The sequence below is a fragment of the Lagopus leucura genome, unplaced genomic scaffold (assembly GCF_019238085.1).
Source record: "Lagopus leucura isolate 7727_CA_CO unplaced genomic scaffold, USGS_WTPT01 Super-Scaffold_100002, whole genome shotgun sequence".
NCBI lineage: Eukaryota > Metazoa > Chordata > Aves > Galliformes > Phasianidae > Lagopus > Lagopus leucura.
In genome coordinates, this window is record NW_024962263.1 from 31,276,444 (window position 1) to 31,300,548 (window position 24,105).

General features: G+C 38.3%; 1 protein-coding gene across 1 annotated transcript in view; it reads left to right on the forward strand.

Annotated features, from left to right (window-relative positions):
• Nucleotides 1–24,105, forward strand: part of GALNT12 (polypeptide N-acetylgalactosaminyltransferase 12) — a 45,165-nt gene that overhangs the window by 15,673 nt on the left and 5,387 nt on the right. The window contains exons 4-8 of the mRNA XM_042870215.1: nucleotides 1,894–2,079; nucleotides 4,349–4,466; nucleotides 9,634–9,810; nucleotides 12,173–12,304; nucleotides 18,505–18,618. Of these exons, the coding sequence (XP_042726149.1) occupies nucleotides 1,894–2,079; nucleotides 4,349–4,466; nucleotides 9,634–9,810; nucleotides 12,173–12,304; nucleotides 18,505–18,618 (727 nt within the window). The remainder of the gene's footprint in view (nucleotides 1–1,893; nucleotides 2,080–4,348; nucleotides 4,467–9,633; nucleotides 9,811–12,172; nucleotides 12,305–18,504; nucleotides 18,619–24,105) is intronic.

The window sequence follows — 24,105 nt, forward strand, 5'->3', positions numbered from 1 at the left end:
AGTTTAGGTAATTGTGAGTGTAATACATTGCCTCCTGTAAAAAGTTAGTTCTCGATATGTCTTGGAACCTGTGCCCTTTTTGCTCTAGCTGCAGATGTCCATCTCTGAGCAGTTGTTTACATGGCACTGGCTCAAATGTATGGAAGCAATACGTCAGTGTTAGAATTTTGCAGTGCAACCATCTCTCTGTTTCTACATTGTACCATCTAGTTAAATCTTACTTTACAGAAAAAAACGATGGCTTTTCACTTATCTGATTCCTTTCATAACTGCAATCATGTGCCAAATACATATTTTTTCACTCCTCTTAAAGACCAACTAAGCTCTTTTACTTTCAAATGGGAGTTTTTTTCTCTGTATTTATATCCTTCTCATTGCTTTGTGCATAACATCTATGCAAGTGAAAGTGGAGATATAAATATATTGTTAAGCCCTTTTGTGCTGTCTGCCAAGTAGCACTTCAGTGGGGGATTTTAAAGAAGAAAATGGCTGTGTTGTATTTCCCCGGTGGCAACAAGAAGGGACCATTTCATGTTTAAGGCAGTCTTTTTCAGCTCAGACAATACTCCTCTGGAGCCACTTTTGTCCTCTGCAGTATTTAACCACCACAAGCTGCTCTAATTTCAGAGAGCTGAGTGTAACAGAGTCAGATCCCCTTCTTCAGCCTGCAGATTTTAAGCTTCATATTCCCATGAGAAATGAACTGCCCTTGAATGATGGATACATCAGGTCTTGTCTGACCATCTAACATGTTCATTTTTTCATCTTACTGTGGAATGCGTAAATCAGAAGATGCAGGGCTAAAACAAGACTCAAAAGTCAAACAAAGCACTTCCTGATTGAACTAACCAGAGATTTTTCAGAGTAGTGCAGAGAAGACTACTAAAGAGTGATTTAAGAGAAAAGCCTTTGCTTGAGTGTGCATGCTTGTAGTGATCTATTGTAGTACTAAAAGAGTCCTTTCCAGAATTTGAGACAAAAGCAAAGAATCTTCTTACATTTTTTAAGGGCAAGTACTTTTGGAAAGGAATTCAGAAAACCCTGAATGATATTGAGAAATGGGAGGAAGTTTATCTTCTTGCCAAATCCTGCTTGCAAGGAATGTCCTCGCTCTGATGTGTTCCTAGTAGTGATAGAGATCTTAACTATCTTTAGATCAGACTTGCTGATAGTGATGTCATTCTGCAGAACTATCTTTTTCATCCTTTTAACTGTCTTGTAGTGTTAGGGTTTTTTGAGGCCATCTTCATGATATTTTCACTATTAGGGATCTAATATCATATGATGGGTTGTTTTTTGTTTTGAATTCATGGTATCTTTTAAATTACTGTGCTAGTGTTTAGTGTAACTTTTTGCAGATTATCATATTTATAAGAAAGCTCTGTGGCCCTCAAAATCAGTCTATCTTATTTATCCCCGGAGGATGATAATGGTTATGACAAAAGATTACACAGTTTCGCTCTTGATATGATCCAGGAATCTTACTTCATTCTTCTTCTCTCTATAAGTACCTCAGAAGCAGCTACATATAAAAAGCAGACATTTTTGTTGTGATTGTGATGTTGAATATGGCAGCTGAGCCAGGTGCTGAATATATAATCACAAGCCATCTGGCATATCACACTTCCACTCTCCAGGAAGTATGGTCCTTGCCAGATGCCTGAGTCCATCCTAATGCATCCTCAACAGCAACAACAACAAAAAGATTATTCTTGAAGTCATTTTTTCCTTATATTGCAGCATGAGTTGAGAAATCTTGGTTGAGAAAGCCATTGTTTTCTTTTCTTGACTACTCTAGTTTTTGAGAGTCTTGTAGTAAAAGGAATTATTAGAAGCTTCTCTCAGTACTATGTTCTCTCCTAATGTGTTTATTTCTTCTTTTAAAAACATTAGGATCGCAGAAGAAGAATCAGCTGTTGTATGCCCTGTTATTGATGTTATTGACTGGAATACGTTTGAATACTTGGGAAATGCTGGTGAGCCACAGATTGGTGGATTTGACTGGAGATTGGTCTTCACATGGCACACTACCCCTGAGAGAGAACAGAAACGAAGAAAGTCCAAGATTGATGTGATCAGGTTAATTTTTCTGCATCCTTTTCTTAAACTGTGAATGTTGTGAGTACTTTTCACTTCAGTTGGAAATGTCAGAACCTGAAAAAACATATTGTGAGTGCTTACCACTTAGTTTGAAATTACACATTTTGTATGGTTCCCTTTTTTTGGAGTAGCTTCTGTCCAGGAAAAATACTGCTCTAGAAGCTGAAATTCTTGTAATCTATTGTGTGAAATCCTTATTGCGCAAGTAGTCACTTATTCCTGTAGATTCACTCCCAACAGACATTTAGCAGCACAAGGAAAGGTTGTATGTTCTTAATTAGTACTGGAGGATATCCTGTATGCAAAACAAAGAGATCAACGTTGTGAAAAAACATGTCTTGGTCAGCAATGAAAAGAAGAAAAAAATCGTCAACCAACAAGAGGGCAGAAGTCATTCTGAAGACTTTCTCTCTGCTGTAGCAATAGGGGTGGCTTCTTGCTCTGTTTTCCAAGGTGAACCAGTTTTCAGATTCCTCATTTGGGTTGAAATGGTTTAGCTTTGCCTACCATAATTTCTGAGGGACTAACTTGCAGGAGAGAGTGTCTTCCTCATGGTGGGTTTTAATTCTGTTTGCAAGAGTTGAAATCCATAGGTGTTATTTATCACTCTGTATTGAATTTTAAGTTAGCTAAGGAAAGTTCAAAGAGTGCTTCTAGTAAATGGGTATTTACTGTAGACAAAATCCCTATAGCTGAAAGTCTGACAGGGAGGTTGTTGTATTTCAGCAGTGCATTGTGAGAAATGAAGCACCTCTTCAGTATTTTTAACATCACGTCCTTGCCTTTGTTTAAAAATTGTCATCTTACAGCCTACAACAGATATAGAATGATTGATTTTTTTTCCCCAGTCTTTTCTAGGCCACTTATGATAATAATACCCAGTGCTTCACTAATAATAATGAATTTATCCTCAACTGTGAGAAAACAGGATTTTTTTTAAATGGGAAAAGTGCGACAGTAAATCAGACCCTTTAAGCATACATTAATACACATATTCAAAAAAAACTTTCAAGTAAAAGCCTCTAGCTTAAATACAGTGTTTTTCTTCCCAGCAAGAAGGAATTGTCTTTGGAATGCCAAGGGGGAAATAATGATGAATCTTCAAGGTGGATCAGTTGCTGAGCTAAGTGGCACAGTTATCTGGAGAAAGCAGCAGTGCTTGGAGAGTGGTATCACTGACTGTTTGGAAAGACTAGAGGAGGGGTGAGGCAGAAGAGCCTGACAGCTTATGGAGTCTTTTTCTCTTCTCTGTCTCACCTCATCTCTTTCCATTCTTTGAAATAACGTATGACAGTATAAGACTGTGTTGCGTCAAAAAGATGGCTGGTAAAATTAGTTTTGACATGTTAAGAATAAGTGATGGCAGACCTAGCATTTTTTAATTCTTATATCAATTGCAATTTAGTAAAATTCATAAAGTGTCAGGTGAATTAAGTTCCAACCAGCATAATGAGGTTGGCACTTTAAAGAGGGTCATTTTCTGAGGCTGTAAACAATTAGGAGCAATATTAAACAAATTCAATTTTTCTGTACAGATGCATGCACCACTCTACGGAAAGTACATCCCTTAAATGTGCTGTTGATCTGTGTCTTGTGCCCTTTAAGCATTGCCCTGCCAGAATGGTTCCAATTTGGACTCTTTTTTTTTTTTTTGTCAAAGATAGTAAGCAATTAAAAGAAATACGGATGAGCAGGTCATCTTTGAAGAAAAAAATCTCTCTGAGGCTACATTTACTTAATTTTGATCAGCTAATTTCTGAGTTTTTCCACTTGTTATTAATGGAATCAGGAATATTGTTGTTAATTACTAAGGCACAGGTTTGTGTTTACTTTCAACTTAAGTAAAATTTACAAATATACTGCACTTAAAATTTCAGAACTCACTAAAATAATTCTACCGCAAAAAACATATGTTCTGTAATCTAAAGTAACAGGTAAGTCATTTAACACCAGTCTCAAAGACATTACAGTTGCAAAAATCTATCCCTGAATAATGTTTGTCTTCTCATATTTCACTGATATTTTTATTTTAATATATTTTGAAACTCATTTCTGATACGTTTTTTTTAGCAGAACATTAAATTCAAATGGCCTCACAGTAGAATATTTAGTTGATCAGTAGCTGCCTCTTACTCTGTATCCTGAAGTCTGAGAAAATAGACAGTGAAAATGTATTTCTAGCTCATTTTGTTGTTTTTAAAATTCCTTTTCTTTTAACTAAATTTAGAGTTATTATTCTCTTTTACAGGTCTCCCACCATGGCAGGCGGATTGTTTTCTGTGAGTAAGAAGTATTTTGATTATCTTGGCTCATATGACACAGGAATGGAAGTCTGGGGTGGAGAAAACCTTGAGTTTTCATTTAGGGTAAGTGACTTTTTTTTCATGAAAGTAAAAATAAGTTTCTTATTTGTTTCATCCTGCCCTTTTTATTCAGTGAGATGGCTGTGACATTAGCAAATGTAAAGAAGAGAATCTTTCAGTGTACATTTACATTAATCTTTTTTCATCGTTCTCACATTTCATTATAGCTATATTTTCCTTCAGAATAACCATTTCAAAAGACATCTTTTTAAAGTATTTATTTATTTGGAACGTCAGCGTAAAATGTAAGCAGTGGTGTGACATTAGAGTATGAAGTTTATGTTCTGTGGCTTAAAGCAGATAGTTGGAAAGACACATTAGTAGTTCCTACATGTGGTGCTGGAGTTGACAGTAGCAGCTGGTAGAGTGAACAGCTGGCAACTGATGGAAGTTATCAGTGGGACAGGGTGAGCAAGCCTTTGCTTCTGTAAGGCTTAATTCTGTTTCACATCAGAAAAAGTTCAGATAAAGGTTATAAAAGACAACGAGGAAATCTCCAGGAACTGTAGAATGGTACCGCACCAGAGAATGGACCTGGAATCAGGCAAGAAGCAGATAGATTGCTGTGCTAGAATAGAAAGGATTTGCAGCGAAGGAAAATAAGATATGGAACAATGAAGACAGATGAGTAAAGTGATCGTGCTCTCCTCATGTCCGCTGTTACATGCGCTGTTGCTGATTCCCACTGAGCACATAGTTCAACTCAGCTTGCTGAAGCAATCCAGCAGTGGTTTAGAAGGTATCCCACAGAGCCATTTTTGACTTGTGGTGAGCTCATAACTTACTATCCATGCTTTCCCTTTTTGTTGTTGTGTTGTTTTTTTTTTGTGGACTTTTTGTTTTGGTTTTTTTTGCCACTAGATATATGTATTTTATGGTCATGTTTGCATTTTCGTCTGTTTGCAGATTGAGGAGGGCAAGGATTGGTGGTTTTGTGTTGTTTTTTTTTTTGTTTGTTTTTGTTGCTAAGAGTAGCTTTCAGGAATAAATAGTACAGAACCTGCTCGTGAGAAAGGACTGCCTTCTCATCAGGAGACTGCCTTGCTTTAGACTTTTACCTGTTAACAGAAGAGGTGTGCAGTCTTTGTGGCCACTGTGTCTGTCTCCTGTGGCCTGTAGTGCAGAAATACAACTAAAGAGAGCTAAAGAAAAAGAGAAGAAAAGGACCTGGGAGGATAATAAGCACTGATTCAGAAGTGACCCAGTTTTTTTCTGGAGAGAGAATTCTCATCTAGGATCAACGATCTGAAGCCCTCCTTGCCTCCTTTCTTATATGGAGGTTAGTTTTTCTGACACTGAAGTCCAAACATGCAGAGACTTATTTTCTTTGGGGGTAATCCCTCAGTCACACTAGTCAGGTTGCCATTGGCTCACAGGAGTTAGGAGTTGTGTTTTTTGTCTCTGAGATGGCTTGTGGCATTCGGGACTGGAAAGCCTGCGTGGAAAAAGAAAAGTGTAGAAGATGACCCTCTTAATAGACCCTCTGTGATGCAAGAGCATGAGTGAGCAGTAGGTTTGTCTGTTCAACTTAGAGAAGGACTTTCTTCTCTTGGGCTGTTCCAGCTCCCTGCAGACTACAGGTGACTGAGCAGCTCTCTTCTGGGAGACAAACAGTGCAGCAGGATGGACTGAGCAGTAGCAGCTGCTCCACAGGCCAATGAATGTGTCTGGGCACACTCATTTCACCAGTGCGGATTGCCAAAGGATCTGGGCATTTGGAGCAAAACTGCAGACAATGTGCTTTGCCTCTGTGTTTGTGCCTCCTGCAGTGAGGCATTTTGTGGAAGGGAGCAGAGCACTAGGAAAGCATTTTAGTGTGTTCTTCCTGCTGCCCACATTTCTGAAGAAGGTCAAGAGGGGTAAATCAGTGCTAATTCTCATCTCTGTGGTTTCTGAACCTGCCAGACATAAAAATTGGGGTCAGGAATACTGAAGCCCACTGTAAATTAATTCATTTTTCTTGTCTCTGAAAACACAGTCACAGCTTGAGACAACATTCTCAAGCCTCCTTTGCCTCCTATTTGTTTATTCTAAACTGAAGAAATTCACTGGCTTTGAGAGGTGCAAGGAGGACAAAGCTTTGGCTGAAAACATTATGACTAAGAGAGATTGAGGCTGTGTGCTGAATGCAGAATTGAGTCAATGTGCCTTGATTTGGGATTGCTTAATGCCATTTGGCTAGATAAAATTTCACTTCATGGTCATAATGGGCATTGAAAGTCACCTTCTCAAGGGATGCAAAGCAATGCCCTCTCATCTTCTGTCTCTTGTACATCGAGCTGGTTGCAGAGTTTTTCTGCTGTTGGCATGCATTGTAAGTTTGCTTCTGGGGACTGCTATTTGATACATCTACAGCCTATCCTTTATCTCACCATTTCAGCAAGAGGGAAAAATACACATATTCAAAAAGGCAAAATTACTGCTAATTCTTCTCTTCTTGAAATTTCCTTGTCTGTTAGTCCTGGCTGCTATATCTCTGATTTTCTGGGTTCTTCTCTAACCTTTCTGCACTGTTTCTTCCTGTCCTGATGTGGAAATTTCTCCTGCAGCATGTGTAGCCTGGGTGGCTTTAGGAACAGGTTGTGTCTCCTTATCTTTGCTTAGAGAGTAGCATCTTCTTTTCCTTTTTACCTCCCAGCGAGTCCTAAAACACCACCATGGAGACTGCAGTTCATACAGGAAACTAATTTCTTGACTGCCAACTTGCTTTTCCTATTTAGCGTTTTTTGACCCAGCAATTGGGTCACTTGTCCAGAGCCTGGCAGGGACAGGGACAGCTGTATGGCTATTGTAGCTTTCCTAATGCAAGCATTCATTCCTGTTAAGCAAAGAAAAAATGTTTATAGCCTGCGTGCATCAAGATGAAAGTGAAAGTAAAACCAATGTCACCTTGTTCTCTTCGTGTGATAGGAAAAAAGAAAAGCTTCTCTTATGATGAGAGTTGCCAGACCTAGTAAAGAATCATATTTGCATGCACATGAGCAGGCAAAATATAAATAAAATCTGATGTGCTTCTATGTTACAGGAGGTGGAAATGGTTTCAGGGGAGAAACTTCCCCAGAGTCATTTATTTAACATATAATGATCAAATTTGGTGTCTCTGTTGAATTATTTGCTTTATTTTATAGCTCTTCATTTTATATAGAAGTTGAAATATGTTTTCCTTTAAAATAAATAAATAAGTCTTTTGAAGGATTGGGTGGTTAAAACATAGTAGTTAAAACATATCTAGTTCTTGTAATGGGAAGACAAGAAATTTTAAACCTTTCTAATGAGGGAAGCAGAATTTAATGGGCACTGCCTAGCAACCTACAGTTATTTTTCTTAGAGAAATTCAGAGCTGTAGCTACTGAAAATTCAGATGCTGTGGAATTTTCTTTTTGGCAGCAATTTAATAAATGTAGTCAGTTTCTTTTATTCCATTTAAATCAGACTTTATCAAGGAACTTTACAAGAAAGTGCATCTTTCTTAACAATGCATTTTTACTTCAGTAGTCTTTATGGTCCATTGCTCGTATTTTCTTATTGAACACAAACTGATCAAAATACTAATCATCAAAATAGAAAGAAAAAAAAAAAAGCATCTAAGGAATATAACAAAAATGGAAATTGATGGGCTTCAGTAAATTTAATGGACCTTAATATTTGTTGACAATACTTGCCTGATAAATTTCAACCTCAAAAAATACAATCTTGGATATGGAAGCTATAACTTAAGATAGCTATTGTTTTGAAACAGAAATCTCCCTAAGGGAAACCCTATAAAGAGAGCAGATGGTTGATTTCATAGTGCCTTTTGAAATGGCTGTAGCATGACTTATGTTTGAAAAAATGCAGGTTATTTAAGAAGTCAGTGTAGAATGGTAGATTTCTTGCACAACTCCTTTAATCTTCTTTCTGTTCAGAAGAAACCCAGCAAACCTCTCTATTCCTTAAACATATCTTAGCCAATTTCCCTCGTCATAGAATCATAAAATGGCTTGGTTTGCGAAGGACTTCAAGGATCATCAGGTTCCATCCTCCTTAGGAAAAATGAGCAGCCACCTACGTATGGATGGTTAAGTAAGCGAGGACAATTAATTGCCTGGATTTCCAGCTTGAAAAAAGCTTCTTCAGAAAATCTGTCAGAGCAACTGGTGATAGCCTCAAGATTGTTCAGTTGCAACGTGTCTTCCCTTTCCTCTCACCTGGCTAAATTTCAGTAGCCTTGTTTCTGGCGCCCTTCTGAACCAGGGAGCCTGCGGTATCATGCTCATGCACAGTAGGTGTGTGTGGGCTGCACCTGCTTTCATTAAAGCAAGCTTGGGATTGCAATGAGTGGTGGGGATGGACTGTAAAAGGTCTGTTAAGCCATAGTGGCCAGGGTTTTTGGGTAGAGGAGTGTAATTACAGAACTGTGTGTGCTGGGGCTCATCCCCTGCTGGATGCTCACTTGGGGGCTTCACTCCACAGACATCCATTTTCTGCGCTAGGCAGCCAAAGGCCTGAGGATGAGAGCACAGCTCCATGTGCAAGCTCAAGTACTTTCCTCAACAGCAAGCTGATTTAAATAGAGGAATTTTTTTCCTACTGTTATTGGTTGCACACTGAGAGTCAGTAACAGAATTTCTTTGTTTACTTTTTTATGTGTTGAATTTTGGGTTCTTTTTTCTGATCTCTTGTTTAAGATTAGTCACATTTCATAACTGAGCACCTATACCTGTATTCTGAAATGTTGAGCGTAGAAATAGAAGCACAAGTAGTGGTTTTACAAGCTTTGTCAAGTCAGCTTGCCAGAGAATACAGGCAAAGCAAGATTCAGTTCCTGATAAATATCAAGTTTCTTTCTGAGAAGGCTATTTGTATGATAAATTTTGCCTAGAAAGATGTCTCTTGCTTATGTAACTTGACTTGTAGACAACAGTTAGACCCTCAGAAGTACTGCAGACCATTTCTTATTGTGCTTTCAGAAAAAGTACAATTGATAAAACCATCTGTTCTTGTTACTCCTAGTGATTTGCTCTGAGTTCATGATGAAGTTAACCTATTTTATTCATCATATGAGAGGCAAAATTATTGTATGCATGACTTATACTGTGTTATTCTTGAGGAAAGTATTATCCTTGCAAAGATGTGTATCCTGCTTGCAAAGACTGAAATTTACAATGCACAACGGAAATTCTTTGTTCAGATATGGCAGTGTGGAGGAAGTCTTGAAGTCCACCCTTGCTCACATGTAGGCCATGTTTTCCCCAAACAAGCTCCCTACTCACGATCTAAAGCTCTTGCAAACAGCGTACGTGCAGCTGAAGTGTGGATGGATGAATATAAAGAACTTTATTACCATCGAAACCCACACGCTCGCCTGGTGAGTTGAGTCTCTTGTTCTTGGAGTTGAATTTGTGTTCAATGAATTCACTGTTAATTTAACTAATGTTTAATGTGAAAGATTTCTTTCTTACTTCTTCTGAAACATTTTCCCAAACAGAAACTAAGTGTGTATGTAGTCTTTAAATTCTTTGGAAAAACAGAAATTCTGTAACTTGAGAAGGCTAAACTTGTGAATAGATGAATGAATTAAAGAATGAAGTTAAGTGTGATAACTCAAATAAGGAGGAACTGTTTAGCTGGAAGTGTATGCTTCCATGAAACAGATGATACAGTATTCTATCAATTCAAAAATTACACAGCAGAAACACAGTAAATGAATTTTAGTCAACACATTTAAATGATTTCAATGGACAGTAGATTTTTATGTGATCACTTTGCTAATAATCTTTAGCAAGATCAGTCATCTTTTGATAATTGTAAAACTTTGCATTTATGTAAGACAAATTTACATTTTCCACATTCAATTTACTGCTGCAGGGTGTTCAATTTAAACAAACAAAAAATTAAAAATTGGTATTGGAAAGACCAAAATGATGAGAATCTGGGATGAAAATGTTCCTATTAGAATGTTAGAAATGTCAGTTTTTGTTTGTTTTCACAGTTTTAATGCAGAAGAAAATATAAGATCATTTGTTAGCAAAATAGTTCAGAAGATACCTAGTGTGAAATTTGAGTAGGTCAGAACAGTAAAGAAGTGTGGCAAATTGGTAGTTTGGTTAAATTTACATATATGGGCCCGTAGACTGGAGTGCAGTAGCATGCTGTGCAGCGCAGGCTGCTGGACATCCACCTCTGACTACACCTGACCAGGACTTAGAGACTAGACAGTAAGTTCCTAGTGTGTGCAAATGTCCCATATCCCATTAGAAATGCTTGTGAAAAAAAATACTCTTCAAATCACCCTGTTTTTCAAAGAACTGAATATTGCTGGCGTTAGTATTGCGTTACTTTGGTTTAAACTAGGCAATTAGGTTATTATAGTCCATATTTTAGTAATAATTGTGTTACCTTAACATCGTAAAATCCATTTAGGTTTTATTGTTGGAGTCTGACATTGAGAGAAGTATGGTTATGAGTATCCGGAGACATTGTGAGTTCACAGGCAACACTGGCATGATTCTGCTTGTGTTTTATGCAAAGAGGACACAGCAATACATGCTGGCAGATTTTCTTGTAAAGTCCAAGGTGGCTGATGCCTGTAATGCTAGTAACATAAGCTTTGCATATTGGCTTGCTTGTAGCACTGTGGATTTAAGCTAAGACTCTTGCGTGGTTTTTTTCTGTTTGTTTTGGTTTGTTTTGTTTTGCATGTATCAAGGCTGCTGCCAATGCCTTGTGGTTTCCATAATATTCTGTGCATCACTGGCTTCGGCAGCTGAGTTTAGAAACTTTTACTTCATCTAACCCAACTGTTCAGCTCCACAGCATAATGGAAAAATGATTGATGCTAAGGCTGCAGAATTTGGTCCGTAAGGTTTCGCTTTGAGATTAATGTTCAGACCTTGGAGCTAATGTGTCATGCTGTTTGTTTATTCAAGCAGGCATTTTCGCCTCTTGCTTTACATCCATTTTGTGTTTTCAGTTTTATTTCCAGTTTTGAGAAAAGCAAATATATTTTTGGAATGATAAAGAGTGTGTCAGGTGACCTGCAAGAGTCTGGGGAGTATGAGCAGTACATCATGCCTGAGTGTCTGACGTCTCCAGTCAATATAAAGATAGATTTTGAAGACAGACATGAAAAGATGTGAACTACGCTCCTATCTGTAGGCAGGAAAAGGTCTGCACTGAAAGTTTTTCTCTGGTGACTTAAGATTTCATATCCCCCACCCCCAAAACTGTGAAGATCAAAGGAAACCTTAGTAGATTTTACAAATTTCATCAGTTAAGTGGAAAAAAAAAAAAAAAAGCATCATTATAAGTAGTTTGCAAATGGATGGTGGAGCAGTTTTTAATTCTCAAGATTCATTCTCTGCTTTTGAGATTTTCAGTTATCTAGCTGGAAGAAGTAAATTTTCCACAACATTTTCTTAGTCCAGCAAATTGTATTCAGGAATACATGAGGATTTCCTGGAATTTTCTGTCTTTTAGAATATTTTAATATTTTATGTGCACCATTCCGATCTTTTTTTTTTTTTTTTTTTTTTTTTTCTTTTGTTCAATAATAACAAATGTAAGGCTAATAAAATCAAGTCCAGTGCCCAAACATGGGAATTTTTCCTGGTTAAAAGTCCTACTAATCACTTGAGCATATGGTTCCTAATAATGTAAACAGATAATTTAAAAGAGAGCATCTGTTCTGTGTTTTTAATCTTTATTTTAATTTATTTATTTATTTTTAGGAACCATATGGAGATGTGACAGAGAGGAGACTCCTTCGAGAGAAACTGAAATGTAAGGACTTTAAGTGGTTCTTGGAGAATGTGTACCCAGAGCTTCATGTACCTGAGGACAGACCAGGCTTCTTTGGCATGGTATGTGGTGGCTGCAGAGGGAGTCTCCTTGCGGTTTCGTGAGCACTCCTTTTAGCTCACTCCAATGGTATTTTTATGCCAATGACAGCATGGGTTTTTGATAGAGCTGAAGATAGAATCGGTAGACTTCAAAATGTGTTGTCTATCAGAATCTTTATACATAGAGATAGTGTAGAAACCCTGTGACAGGCGGTGAGAACAGGTAATGTTGCCATGAGCTGCTTCTTCCAAGTGACATCTTGCAAGCAAAGGATGACCTTTTAATTTCTTAAAAACTTGAATAATAAAAAAAGAAACCACTGAAGTTTTCTGATTGTTAGATGTCAACTTGAAAATAGAAACAGTGTGTTTTTAAAATGTGTATTTGCATTTTTTTATATGATTAAAACTGATACCCTGATGACAGGAAGGAGTGCTTATACTATGTGCTCGCAGATAATACTGAATTCTCTGTGTCAAAACCAACACACTAATAACTTTTGAACATCATTGGTTTATAAGCAGTTCTCACTGGCACAGTATGAATCCTCTTTTCCTTTCTTAATATACAAGAACTTTCAACGCTATTTGCAGCTTAAAAATAAATATGAACTATAGCTTTGTGTATATCATGTTACTGTAATCTCATTTGGAAAGGATGAAGTTGGAGATGATGAAGTAAATACCTGCTTCCTCTGAAAAAATGGCATATACCTGCTGCTTATCATGTCAGGAGAACAAGGCTGTACCTTTCTGCCTGATAAAGATATATAAAATACCTTTTTGACTTTAAATGCCATGTTAACTTCTAAATACTTTGGTTGTAACTCGATCACTCTGCAAATCTAGCTAAGCTGCATTCCAACACCAATTCATCGCACCCAGCCAGCGTCACAACAGTCTTGGTTTACTGTCATTTGCACTTCAGTTATTCACTCTATGCTGTTCTTTTTTTGGAGGAGAAAAAAAATTAAGACTCATCTTGGAGGGCATAAAAAACACATAGGAAGCATGTCTCCCCACAGTCTTCCCTTTGTTACTTGTTGAACAAGAAACTTCCTAACACAGAAACGTTACATTTTCCTCTGAGTAAGCACTGATTAGCAGTAGTGCAGCAAAGCCCTGAAGAGCCTCTAAAAGAGCAGCCACCCTCCTCTGTTTGTCTTTAAACTTGCTCTTGAATTGGTATCTCTCTGCAATCACTGACATGAGAGGTAGTATCCAGCACTATCCAGCACCTCAAACAGGGACAACTTTAGTTCATGCTGCATTGTTTTGGGCTGGATTGTTAAGTGATAAGGCCAAAGACACTAAAAGCAATAAGGCATTACAAAACTTATCTTTCAGAAGCATTTCAGTAGCCTTCTCCTTCTCTTTGCCTTCACCCTTCAGCAGCCAAAAGAAAATCTGGACTAGTGGTAGTGATAACGTTCCACTGGTCTTGAGAAAAGATTGGTGCAGATCTTTTTGAGATTAACTGCGTTGTCATCTTCAAGAAAAGGTTTGAAAATGCCTGGAAAAAATAATTCTTATTCAGAGCTGCTGGAGGTATCAATGTTGTAATTTAGGTGTCCTCTATATATTTCTCTAAAAAAAGTTCTTAAATGCTGCCATCTACTTGTGAGCATAATGGGAATATACCGTTTTCTGGCAGGAAGAATTTAAAATGTGATTAAAGTACAGTTATGCTCAAAGAAAGTGACAGTGCAAAAATGACACTGACTGATTCAGCTGATTTGTGGATATTGAGCCCCATCTGTTAACTTCAGTAAATCATTGATCATGATCATGTTCTTTCCTCCTGTGTTATTTGCATAGTGCTTTTTTAGTTCACAAAAAGACTGTTTAAATGTGTTGGCTTTGTTAATAGCTCTGCCTAGTGTGAGGTTATTAATTGTTCAAAGAGACTGCAAAGGGATATGGGGATTTGTTTATCCCCTGGAAATCTTTATACTGAAATTGAAAATCTTTCTAAGATTACCCACAGGTCAGCCACCGGATATTGAAATATATGCAAGAATTGTTGAGTGAAACTCAGTGCCATGCTCTGAGAATTAGGCCCTTATGCTATCATTTTTTTCTTGATACCTAAATATTTACCATATCTGTTGAGATTGGTTGTCAGAAAATGTTAGCTGCCTAGAGCTTTATTTAAACATACAGAGTTTTGAGTTTTTTTGCTTGAGCCATGATTGCATTCTTATAAGATGCCTGTGAGTAATATGAGTACACTTTATTCCAGAAGAATTTAGCAGAAATAATTATTGAATACCACAGTGCAGATTTCAGTCAGTACTCTGAACAGCCATACTTTGAGAAGGGGTACCATCAATGTTACTTCTCTTTGTTTATTTTTTCTTTTACAACTTAAGTCAGAATTTTCTGTATAAGCGCCAGTGCTGGAACTGTGCAGTTCTAGGTTTCTTGGGGTGAGCAGCTGAATTGCAACAACAGTATCACATCATTGATTCATTCAGAGGGTCTTAGTCATCAGCGTTCTGGTACTGCGTACTTCCTTCAGAGTTGCAGTTAAAGAGTTAACAGAGATCTGAGGATATTGTTCACTTTGTTCTTTTGTCCTTTAAAAAAGATGATTTGAAAATAGCAAGCACTCAGTAAAATTGTTCTCTGTGACTGCTGGGATTGCCTTTGAGGTAAAAGATTATGTTTGGTCAATACAGTGAAGCTGTTGGCTTGTTACAATTTCATGTCTTACTTTGTCCAGATACTAGCCCATACCACTAATGCATCAATATCCATGCATCAATATCCATGTCACAGCAAAGGAACAAAGAGGATTTTTTTTTATACTGTGGATGAAAAGAGAGGTTGGCTGCACTCCACTGGCTGTGTTTATCAACTGATACTATGAAGTTTTAATGTGAGAAATCCGTTGTTGGTGCAAGGCTTACAATTATATGAAACATATATACTCTTTAAAAGAAAAATGTAAAGAATTATTTACAGAATGCCAGGTGCATTGCTGTAATTACATACAAGTGTCCAGATATTAGTAAACAACAGATTACATTTCTCCAAGCACTGAAAGGTAAAGGACTGAGCTGAATATTTCGGTAGTTGCTGTTTATGACCTCTCTCAGCTTCCAAACAGAATGGTAACTAAATGGCACTACAGAGTAAACCTGCAATGTTTCACTAGGAAACAAAAGTGGAAAAAAAAGGCATAGCCAGTAATACTGCATGAGCAGAACTTCTTAGAACTGAACTATGTGTTTTAATGGGAAAGTGATCAACATTTCTTTTGCTTATGTTTCTCTAATGCAGCATTCTGCAAAAGAATTAAGGTAAGTCACGGAGAAAATGTTCTTATTGCATGACTTGTTTACAGTGGATATTAGAACAAAGATAGCTCTAACAAATAGTGGATGATTCTTATTTTGATAGAACTATTGTATGTAAAAGGAACTTAGACTGTGCATTCTCTTTAATGGGAGAAAAATATTATTTTCATAAACTGACTTGGAACAGACTGATTACTGATTTTTCTTAGCATAAATGGTGGTATGATCAGATTTGAAAATCTAATTGCTTTCAGACCTTTGTGTCAGATCAGATCCCTTACCTCCTTACTATTTGCTATCCCCCTACATCTTAAGCATCTATTAGGCTTCCTGATAAAGTGTATGAAAGAACATCTATCCATGTCTGATAAAACAACCTAAAAGAACCAAGCTGAATTATTGACAATGTATGTGTAGGAACATGGCTGCACAGCACACAAGATTTTATTCCTGAAAAAAAGAAAATGAGAAAGCATGTGGAGTAGCATTGTAGGAATACAGACTGAGTTTTAAACATCTGAAGCAGAGCTTAAGTTAGTAGACTTTTATACCACTTCTATTTTATTTGCTGTAGTTGGGCATTGTGTAAGGATAGGAGAGTGTTCTTGTGCCTTGTTGGAATAGTTCTGATGGTGCATGGCATTTTAAAATAGGTTATTTAAAATTGTAAGTCACAAAAGGCACTTGCTAGAGCAAATGCCAGGGAATGACAGTGAAGGGCACACACTTGGAGTGATAGTGAAGGCTTTGAGTTGTCTGGAAGGGCACCAAGGATAAGTCCTCTGCTACGATCATCTTCCTCACGGTGTCAGTAGACTGTCAAACAAAGTCATACACTGCTAAAAATACTAATGAGAAGCCCTCTGATCCTGAGGACAACCACTGACAACAACAGAAGCTGATTTGTAATTTTAGAGATAACGATTCTAATTTTTAAGTGAGTATGACTTTGACTTATTTTTTATCATAGAATATAAAAACATCAGAAGATTATTGCTTTGTCTTGTGGTGTGTGTTAAAAATCATTTGTTTTCTTCCCTATTTTTGTTTTGTTTGTTTTAAAGTACTTCTTCCTCAGTGTTATAAAGGTAAATAAACCATCTTCTTTTGATAGCTTAGGAGTGCAGTAGTATATTCCTTTTAAGCCAAGCAGCAGTGTCAGTAGAAAGAATGGCCAGAGGATTTATTTCACTTCTGGTACATGTGCATGCTAAAAATAAGAATGAATTTTGAAATGTGCCAAATTTGGATGTTGCTGTATTCTTTAATGAGAAAGTTACACCAAATACATAGCAGTAATGTGTTTGGAGAGAAATTAAAACACAAAGCCTTCAGTCCTAAATGTATAAATTTGGCAAATGTACTCCTGTTAATAGCTTTGCCAAGACAGGTGGAAGACCAGGGGGAAGGACGTGCAGGGGGGATAAAGACTGTTCAGTGCAGAGATGTCTGGCCTGCTGCAGCCTCCTGCTTCTTTCTCTGTCTGTAACATGTTCACTTCATGGCACACCTCCCTTCAGAGGGTGGGAGAGGGAGGAAGAGTCTCCAGCCCATCACCCTAGAGCCCCCTGTCCCATGCTGCCCCCGTTTCCCTCCTCTCCCACTTATATGTGTGTGTCATCTCAGAGGTGCTATTCAGGTTGTGGTAGTGGTACTTTGAGAGGTACTGCTCTATCAAGCATGACAGCCACAGCCCTGTGAGAAGCCCCAGGCTGTGGTAGCACTATGGTTCCCCTCAACCCCTAGTATGTTCCCATCCAAAGCATGAGGTGTGCTGAGAAGTGGCTGCCCAACAGCAGAAGTGGGTGCAAAGCAGCAGAAGGCAGACATCAAGAAGTAATAAAAGGAGATGTTAGGGAAAATAAAACAAGTGTGGAGCACAAGTATTTAATTTTCTTATTTCTATGGTTTGTTCTTTGGTGAGTTTGAACCTTGAGGGGTTTGGTTGGTTTTAACCTTTCGCTTTTCAATTCTGTTTGTTTTTTCTCTGCATTGAGAACTGAGGATATAATTATGGCTAGTGGTGAAGAGAAGCAAAATTGTACCCTACAGAAGTAACTCTTCTGAGATTTGCTCTGCTTGTTCTTTTTTTGACTCTGATATAATTACAACCAGTAATGGGGGCATTCAGGTTGAACATGTGTTTACAGAACTTGTTTTGCTCCATGTGTTTTTAAATTTGGTTAAGTGGGTAATACTAGGATTCAGTAATTGTTATGGCATTGTTCCACTTAATTTCAGTTACCTTTGACTCCTGAATGCTTAAATGCAAGTCCTTGTTAATTAGCCTGATTTTCTGAAATCAGCTAGCTTAGTATTTTAACATATAATCTAAAAATTATGCATCTATTGTGTCAAAGATCAGCTCTAGTAGTAAAGAACATTTAATGTAATATCTAGTGTCTCTTTCAAAAGACAAATCTTAACCTGTTTTTATGATTTCTGATCTTAAAATCTGACTGCCTGTTCAACCTCAAGAGGGTACTGGAGTTCTTTTGAGAACAAATTCTTTTTACATCTCTCATTTGAAAAACTGAAAAAAACTGTGTAACCTTCTTTTCATTAGAAGATTGAAGAGGTAGACCCTGCAGGAATGGAAATGAAAGACATGTCAGATTTCTGTTCTGCGTGAGTTGCAGGCTTGCTCAACATGATAGGGGGTGGCCCCTGCCTACTTCACTTGCAAAACACCCTGGAACATTGTGTCCTTCCTGGGGAAGCCTTCATGTCTGACTGGTTCAATGACCAAGTCAGGACAGTCCCCTCAGTTTTCTTTCACTTTAGTCTGAAGGAGGTGATCCATTTGATCCGTTCCAATTCCCGGGAAACAGCTCTGGGCTATAAACCTCACAGCCTAGCAGCTGTAAAGTGACTGTGATGTATTTTCCTTTCTTTAACATATTCTTTTGTTTTGATTAGCTGAAGAACAGAGGAATGGCCAACTTCTGCTTTGATTATAACCCTCCAAATGAACATGAAATAACTGGACACAGGGTCATACTATACCCATGTCATGGCATGGGACAAAATCAGGTAAGGTTCATTGTTTTTATGTTCATTTTGACTAATGGTGTGATTTTGACATGAAAAGTATGGTAAAAAACATTGCAGTAGGGCTGAGAGAATATACTGTCATAGAGAGATTATCTTAGATCTAATTTTGATTCTCCCTCTGGCTGCTATTAATTTTGATGTATCCTGAGGTCAGAATTTCATAGTTCTCAAGATGTATCTACTCAGACCAGGAAATTCATGAATCTCTTAATCATGCAACTGCACAGAACTCATTAGCAGGGGTTAATAGGACAGTAGTGAAGCTATATGGCTTATAGGCCAATGTTCACTCATCTGCAAATGGTCTTGGGCATGCCAGCTCTCTGTAGAGTCCACACTGCCAAAGCCCTCAGTGACATTGGAAACCTCACCTAATTTTGCCTGCATGTGTCATTGTCCTGTTTGTTCTTATCTAACTGCACAAGAGGTTCAGAACAGCATTGTCTCCAATACTCTGATCTGCAGAAGCATCCTCCTGGGCTAACGCTATAAAATCTTGTGAGCACAGATCCTTCCTAATGCTTTAGTTTTTGTTTTCTTGTTGTTGGTAAGCTGAAAATACTTCCTAGTATTTTTTTTTTTTTTTTACATACAGACGGAAACTGTATGACAGAAATTCCCATAAAGCTTTCCACATTAAGACAGAGTAAAAGTGTCATGGAGCACCAAATGCCAATCTACAATGGCTGTTACTCATGGCTTTGAGTAGTCATCTTCTAAAACTGGGGTTTAGTGTTTGACATGTGGCATATGATGTGCTTGTTGTTTTTTTTGCTTCAAACCCAAATTAGACTATCTAGCATGCTTCTAAAGGCAGGGGTGGTGATACATGTGCATAGGTCACTCCAAAGGTAATGCCTCCTATTTATTTCTGTGGAAACTACAATAGATAAAAAGAGCACAGTAACACATCTGTCACAGGGCAACAAAATGTAATGAGATGTTAATGGGAAAGTTCAACCTTTACTGCCATACCACCAACTTCTGCCTCTGACATCATGAGCCAGCATAGAAAAAGCAGGAGGCCTTACTTTCAGAGCAGCCCTTGTACTTTCTTTTAGCAAGTGCCTACGTAACTATGTGATAGTTTGAACAGTTTAATTGTGCTTTTAGGAAAATAATCCAAACATTTGTCTCAGAATGGAAAAATAAGTTTGGAAAAGGACCAGAGTTATGCCACACAAACATTTTATCAGCTTTCTTTCTGAACTCTGCTTTAAAAAAATGAAAAAAACTTGAGTGCTGAAAAATAAATCGATCTTAAGGAGGAAGTTAGTAGTATGAATTGCGTTTTAGGTTTGGAAATAAAAATAACAGTCTGAGAGCAGGGTTTCAGATACTAGTTGAAGACTGTTTATTTTTGACAGCACATTTATTGCTTTACTATTTAATATTGTTTATTAGTTTCTGTAGTTTGTTTTAACTTTCGTAAGGTTTCTGTCCTGGACTTAAAGCTGAAGGGAAGAGCCTGAAGAGAATTGTGTATTATAAAAGCTAGAAGTATATCAGTAGTGATGGATGTGGACCAAGTAATCAAAGATGCATCGCACCAACCCATCCTACTAGCTCAGTTCAGCTCTCTGCCCAAGTTGAGCATGTGTCTCTACATCTACATAGAAAATGAAACCTAGTTAAGCCACTCCCTTATCAGGAAGCGTTTATTGCTTTTCTAGACTGAGAACTGTCTACATTTGTGGGATTACCTCCTCACATGCAAAGTCATTTATAGTTTTTTGGTTTTTTTTTAATTATTTTCTTGCATTAAGCATAACAGAAAAGAGAGGAGTTGAGTTTTTTTATATTTCTTTGAACAAAAGATTGATTTTAGTTTTACCCCTTCCATTCTCCCTCCCCACCCTCCAAAAAAATAAGTAAAGACATAGAGTAGAAGGTAAAAGCAAAAAAGTAGTACAATTTGTAAGAAAAGCTGCCTTACATGGTGACATTTTTAGAGTTGCTTATGAAGCACTTAAAGATAAACTGTAAATTCTCTGTGAAGATATCACATAACTGTATTTTTTGATGCTCTCACATCTCTGCTGATGCACTAGTGCAGTGCATCAAAATTCCTGTGATGCAGGCAGCAGACTGAGAGCAGTGATGCTCTTAAGTTGTGCAATTACTGCTCCCTCTGCTGGCATCCAAGGAGCAGGAGGAAAGAGTACCTGACAGCAGTGTAAGCCTACAAAAGAAAATAAGAGATGATACAAGAATTGGAAAGTCTGCAGAAGGAAGGATAAAACAACAGTATTAGTGAAACTGGGAAAAAGTTGTGGATGGGCTGACCGGAGCCTGGGAAAGACCAAGGTGAGAGAGGGCAAAAGAAATCTGGGACAGAGGTACAACAGCAAGTGTCAGGCAGGGAAGAAGTAGCAGTTAGGAGCTCTGAAGAGTGAGGGTGAAAGAAGCAGGATCTCTGGAGACTCATTTGAATGGAAATTTATAGGAAGACTTAATCAGCAAGCAAATGAGGGTCATGAGTAGGGGTGAAAGCAGCAGTTCTGTAGCAAAAAGTGGGCAGCAGGAAGAACTGTGGGTGTGGGAACAGAAGGAAGCTAATGTAAAACAAGAATTACATGCACAGTTGAGATGGGAAATGGAAGTCAGGATTCCTGAATTTGCACTTCCTTTTTCTGGCTCACAGAATACTTCTCTTCATTTCCTGACTTCCCACACCTACAGATGGTCATTCTTAAAAGACAACAGGCTGCTCTTGGTCATGTGAATTCCTTAGCCGTGCTCAGATCTTCCACATGTACATCCACTCCTTTAACCTGATGGAACTGATGAAAACAAGAAGGTCATCTTCCAGTCATATCAAACTGAGGAGAGCAGGACACTTCACTGCAGAGTTTTGCAGATACTTGCTGACAATGGGTATTTCTGTCTCATCCTTGGAAGTGAATCTGCCAACCCAATCCCAAACTCTTCTGCTTGTTCTCCTCCAGTCTGCTCTTGTCACTCCAATCTTTACCTTGCACAGCTTTAACTCATAAAAAAGCTTCACTTCAGTCTCCTTCTGCATGCCCTGTGTCCTGGCTCTAGCTTCTCCACTCAGTGCTTTAGTGCTTTCTGTTCCACACTGGCTAGCTCCCAGTCTTTCTCTGACTTCCTTGCTCTGTCTGTCCCCTCAGTTTCTCCCAGCAGCTAGTCCTCATACTATGTCATGTTTTGTTCCTTATCACGTGCCTTTCCTTTTCCCATCTATCTCCCTTTTTTTTTTTTTCCTCTAGTATTCTCCTTATTCCTTCCTCCAATTGCAGTGTTTGTTCCACAGTTAACCACTTTCTTCCTTGGGCAGTACTCACTGATGCTCATTCATACTTTATCTCATGGTGTATAGGGGTGAAGTTTATTCTCCAGAGTACAGCTCAGGAAAGTTATTCTCCAGAAACATCTTGGTACAATTTAACACTAGTGAATGTTAACTTGGTCTACCACATGTATCTTACACACCAGTGCAGCCATCCGAAGGCAAGATATGCTGGTGGCAGGTGGCTGTTTATGTAGGGGTCAACTAGAAAAGCTCTCTTCACTGGAAGCAGTTCTCCAGTTGCGGTGACTTCTGAGTATCTATGTGCACTGTAGCAAGAGAAGAGCGCTCTCTGCTCTTGATTATTTATGAAGTCTGGTTTCTGCTCCAACGTTATCTCTCAGAAAGTAAAATCACTCAGAAAATTATCTGAAATCCATGGTAATTTGTCAATCTTTTTTTTCCTGAATCCAGTTGCACAATGACATGTCCTTAGGGATAGGGTTCCTGCTAGTCCTTTTGAATTGTTTTTGAGTAAGTAGTAAGAAAGCTAACTGTGAGTGGTTAAAAATGAGTGTGTTCATTATAGCAAGAAGTTGAAGATACGAGGCAAAAAATGCAGAATACAATTCTGAAGTGCTTGAACCTCAGGCTACTGATGTTTAGTCCAAGTGTCTGTCTGGTTAGGTGAGAGTGGAGAGCTTTGAAATTCAAGACCAGTAAAGCTCATTGCCATGGCTGGGAAGCAGGACAGAAGGACAAGTGCATGCTGTAGAAAGCCTGCCTGATATGGGAAGAAGATTGGTGACCATTAAGCAGCCTACTGTGTCTGACAGTATTCCCCTGCTATTCCCATTTAAGGCAAATGGACAGAGGCAAATGAAAAGCTTAGTAAAGTCCCTGGCTTTCTATGATGTTACACTTGGTAACATCACTGCTGGTTCGTTTGCTCAGAAAGTGCCTGTCACGTACAAGCTTTTGCCACTGCACAGATGAGCAGTAGGTAGCCAGGCATGAAGAGGGCTGAGACTGTGTTCCAGAGTCTGATGAGGCAGCCACCATCCTTGCACCACCATGCCCTTGCATAGCCACGGCATATCCCCTAAATATCCCAGAAATGGCAGGCATTGGGTAAAAGGCCTCATCAAGTGAGACCTAGTGACAAGAGGTAACAGTTTTAAAGTAAAAACTGAAGGTTTAGATTAGATATAAGGAAGAAATTCCTCACCATGAGGGTGGTGAGGCACTGGGACTGTATAATCATTGGGCAGGGAAATGTGAGTGCTTGGCTGTTACTAACATAGCCTCAGTTCTTAATGTTACCCAGAAATTATTCATTTTATTAGCTCTTCTCCACCAAAATCTGATAGAAGTCCTTGAGAGGCCATTGAGGAAAGATCTCAGTAGTAAGAAGTGCTCTGATCTAGTAGCTGCTCCATCCACTTTTAATGTATCTGGTACCATGAGCAGCTTGCAGGCTTTGGCTGATACTCAAAGCCAAATGTTACTAAGTGTTGCTATACTTTATAAATCCACTACAGAGGAGGGCTTTGAATGGAACCTTGTAAAAGCAACAGCAGAAAGCATGCTGATCTGCAGCATCCATCCAGACACAACAAACAGCTGTGAAGCTTTTCCTTTATTCACAAGTCATAGTTTTAGAACGAGTACCTCACAGATTATTGTGGTGCCTGGAGAAGCAAGATCTTCATCCTCAAATACGAAATTCGTGAATGCTGAAAGGATAGGGAGCACCAGCTTATTGGGGCAGAAAGTAAAATATTGGGCCAACGTTGCCACATTTTACTTTTGTTGATGATGAGACATTTCTAGCATAAAGCAAACATTGTAAGGTAGCTTACATCATAAGAGTAGTCCTAGCAATACGTTTCTAGGGGAAATCAAAGTCTCTTGAATGCTATGTCAGGAGGTAGATTTCAAGCTTAAGTTGCTTTTTCAAATCAGTTTCATTTGCTACTTCCTATGATTGAATGATGGTGAAAGTGTTAATTCAGGGGGATCATTTACATCACTGCCCTTGAAAAACAGCCGTGAAGCTCTGCAAGCAGTGGGCAGCATTTGCTTATGTACAGCTGCAACTGCTACTTTGGCAGAGAAATTCCTCAAGAGGTTTCATTCATGAAAAGTCTACCACCAGTTTAGCTTAGATCAGATCTCTGGTACCTGGAACTGTGTGCTTGCAGACTTGCTAA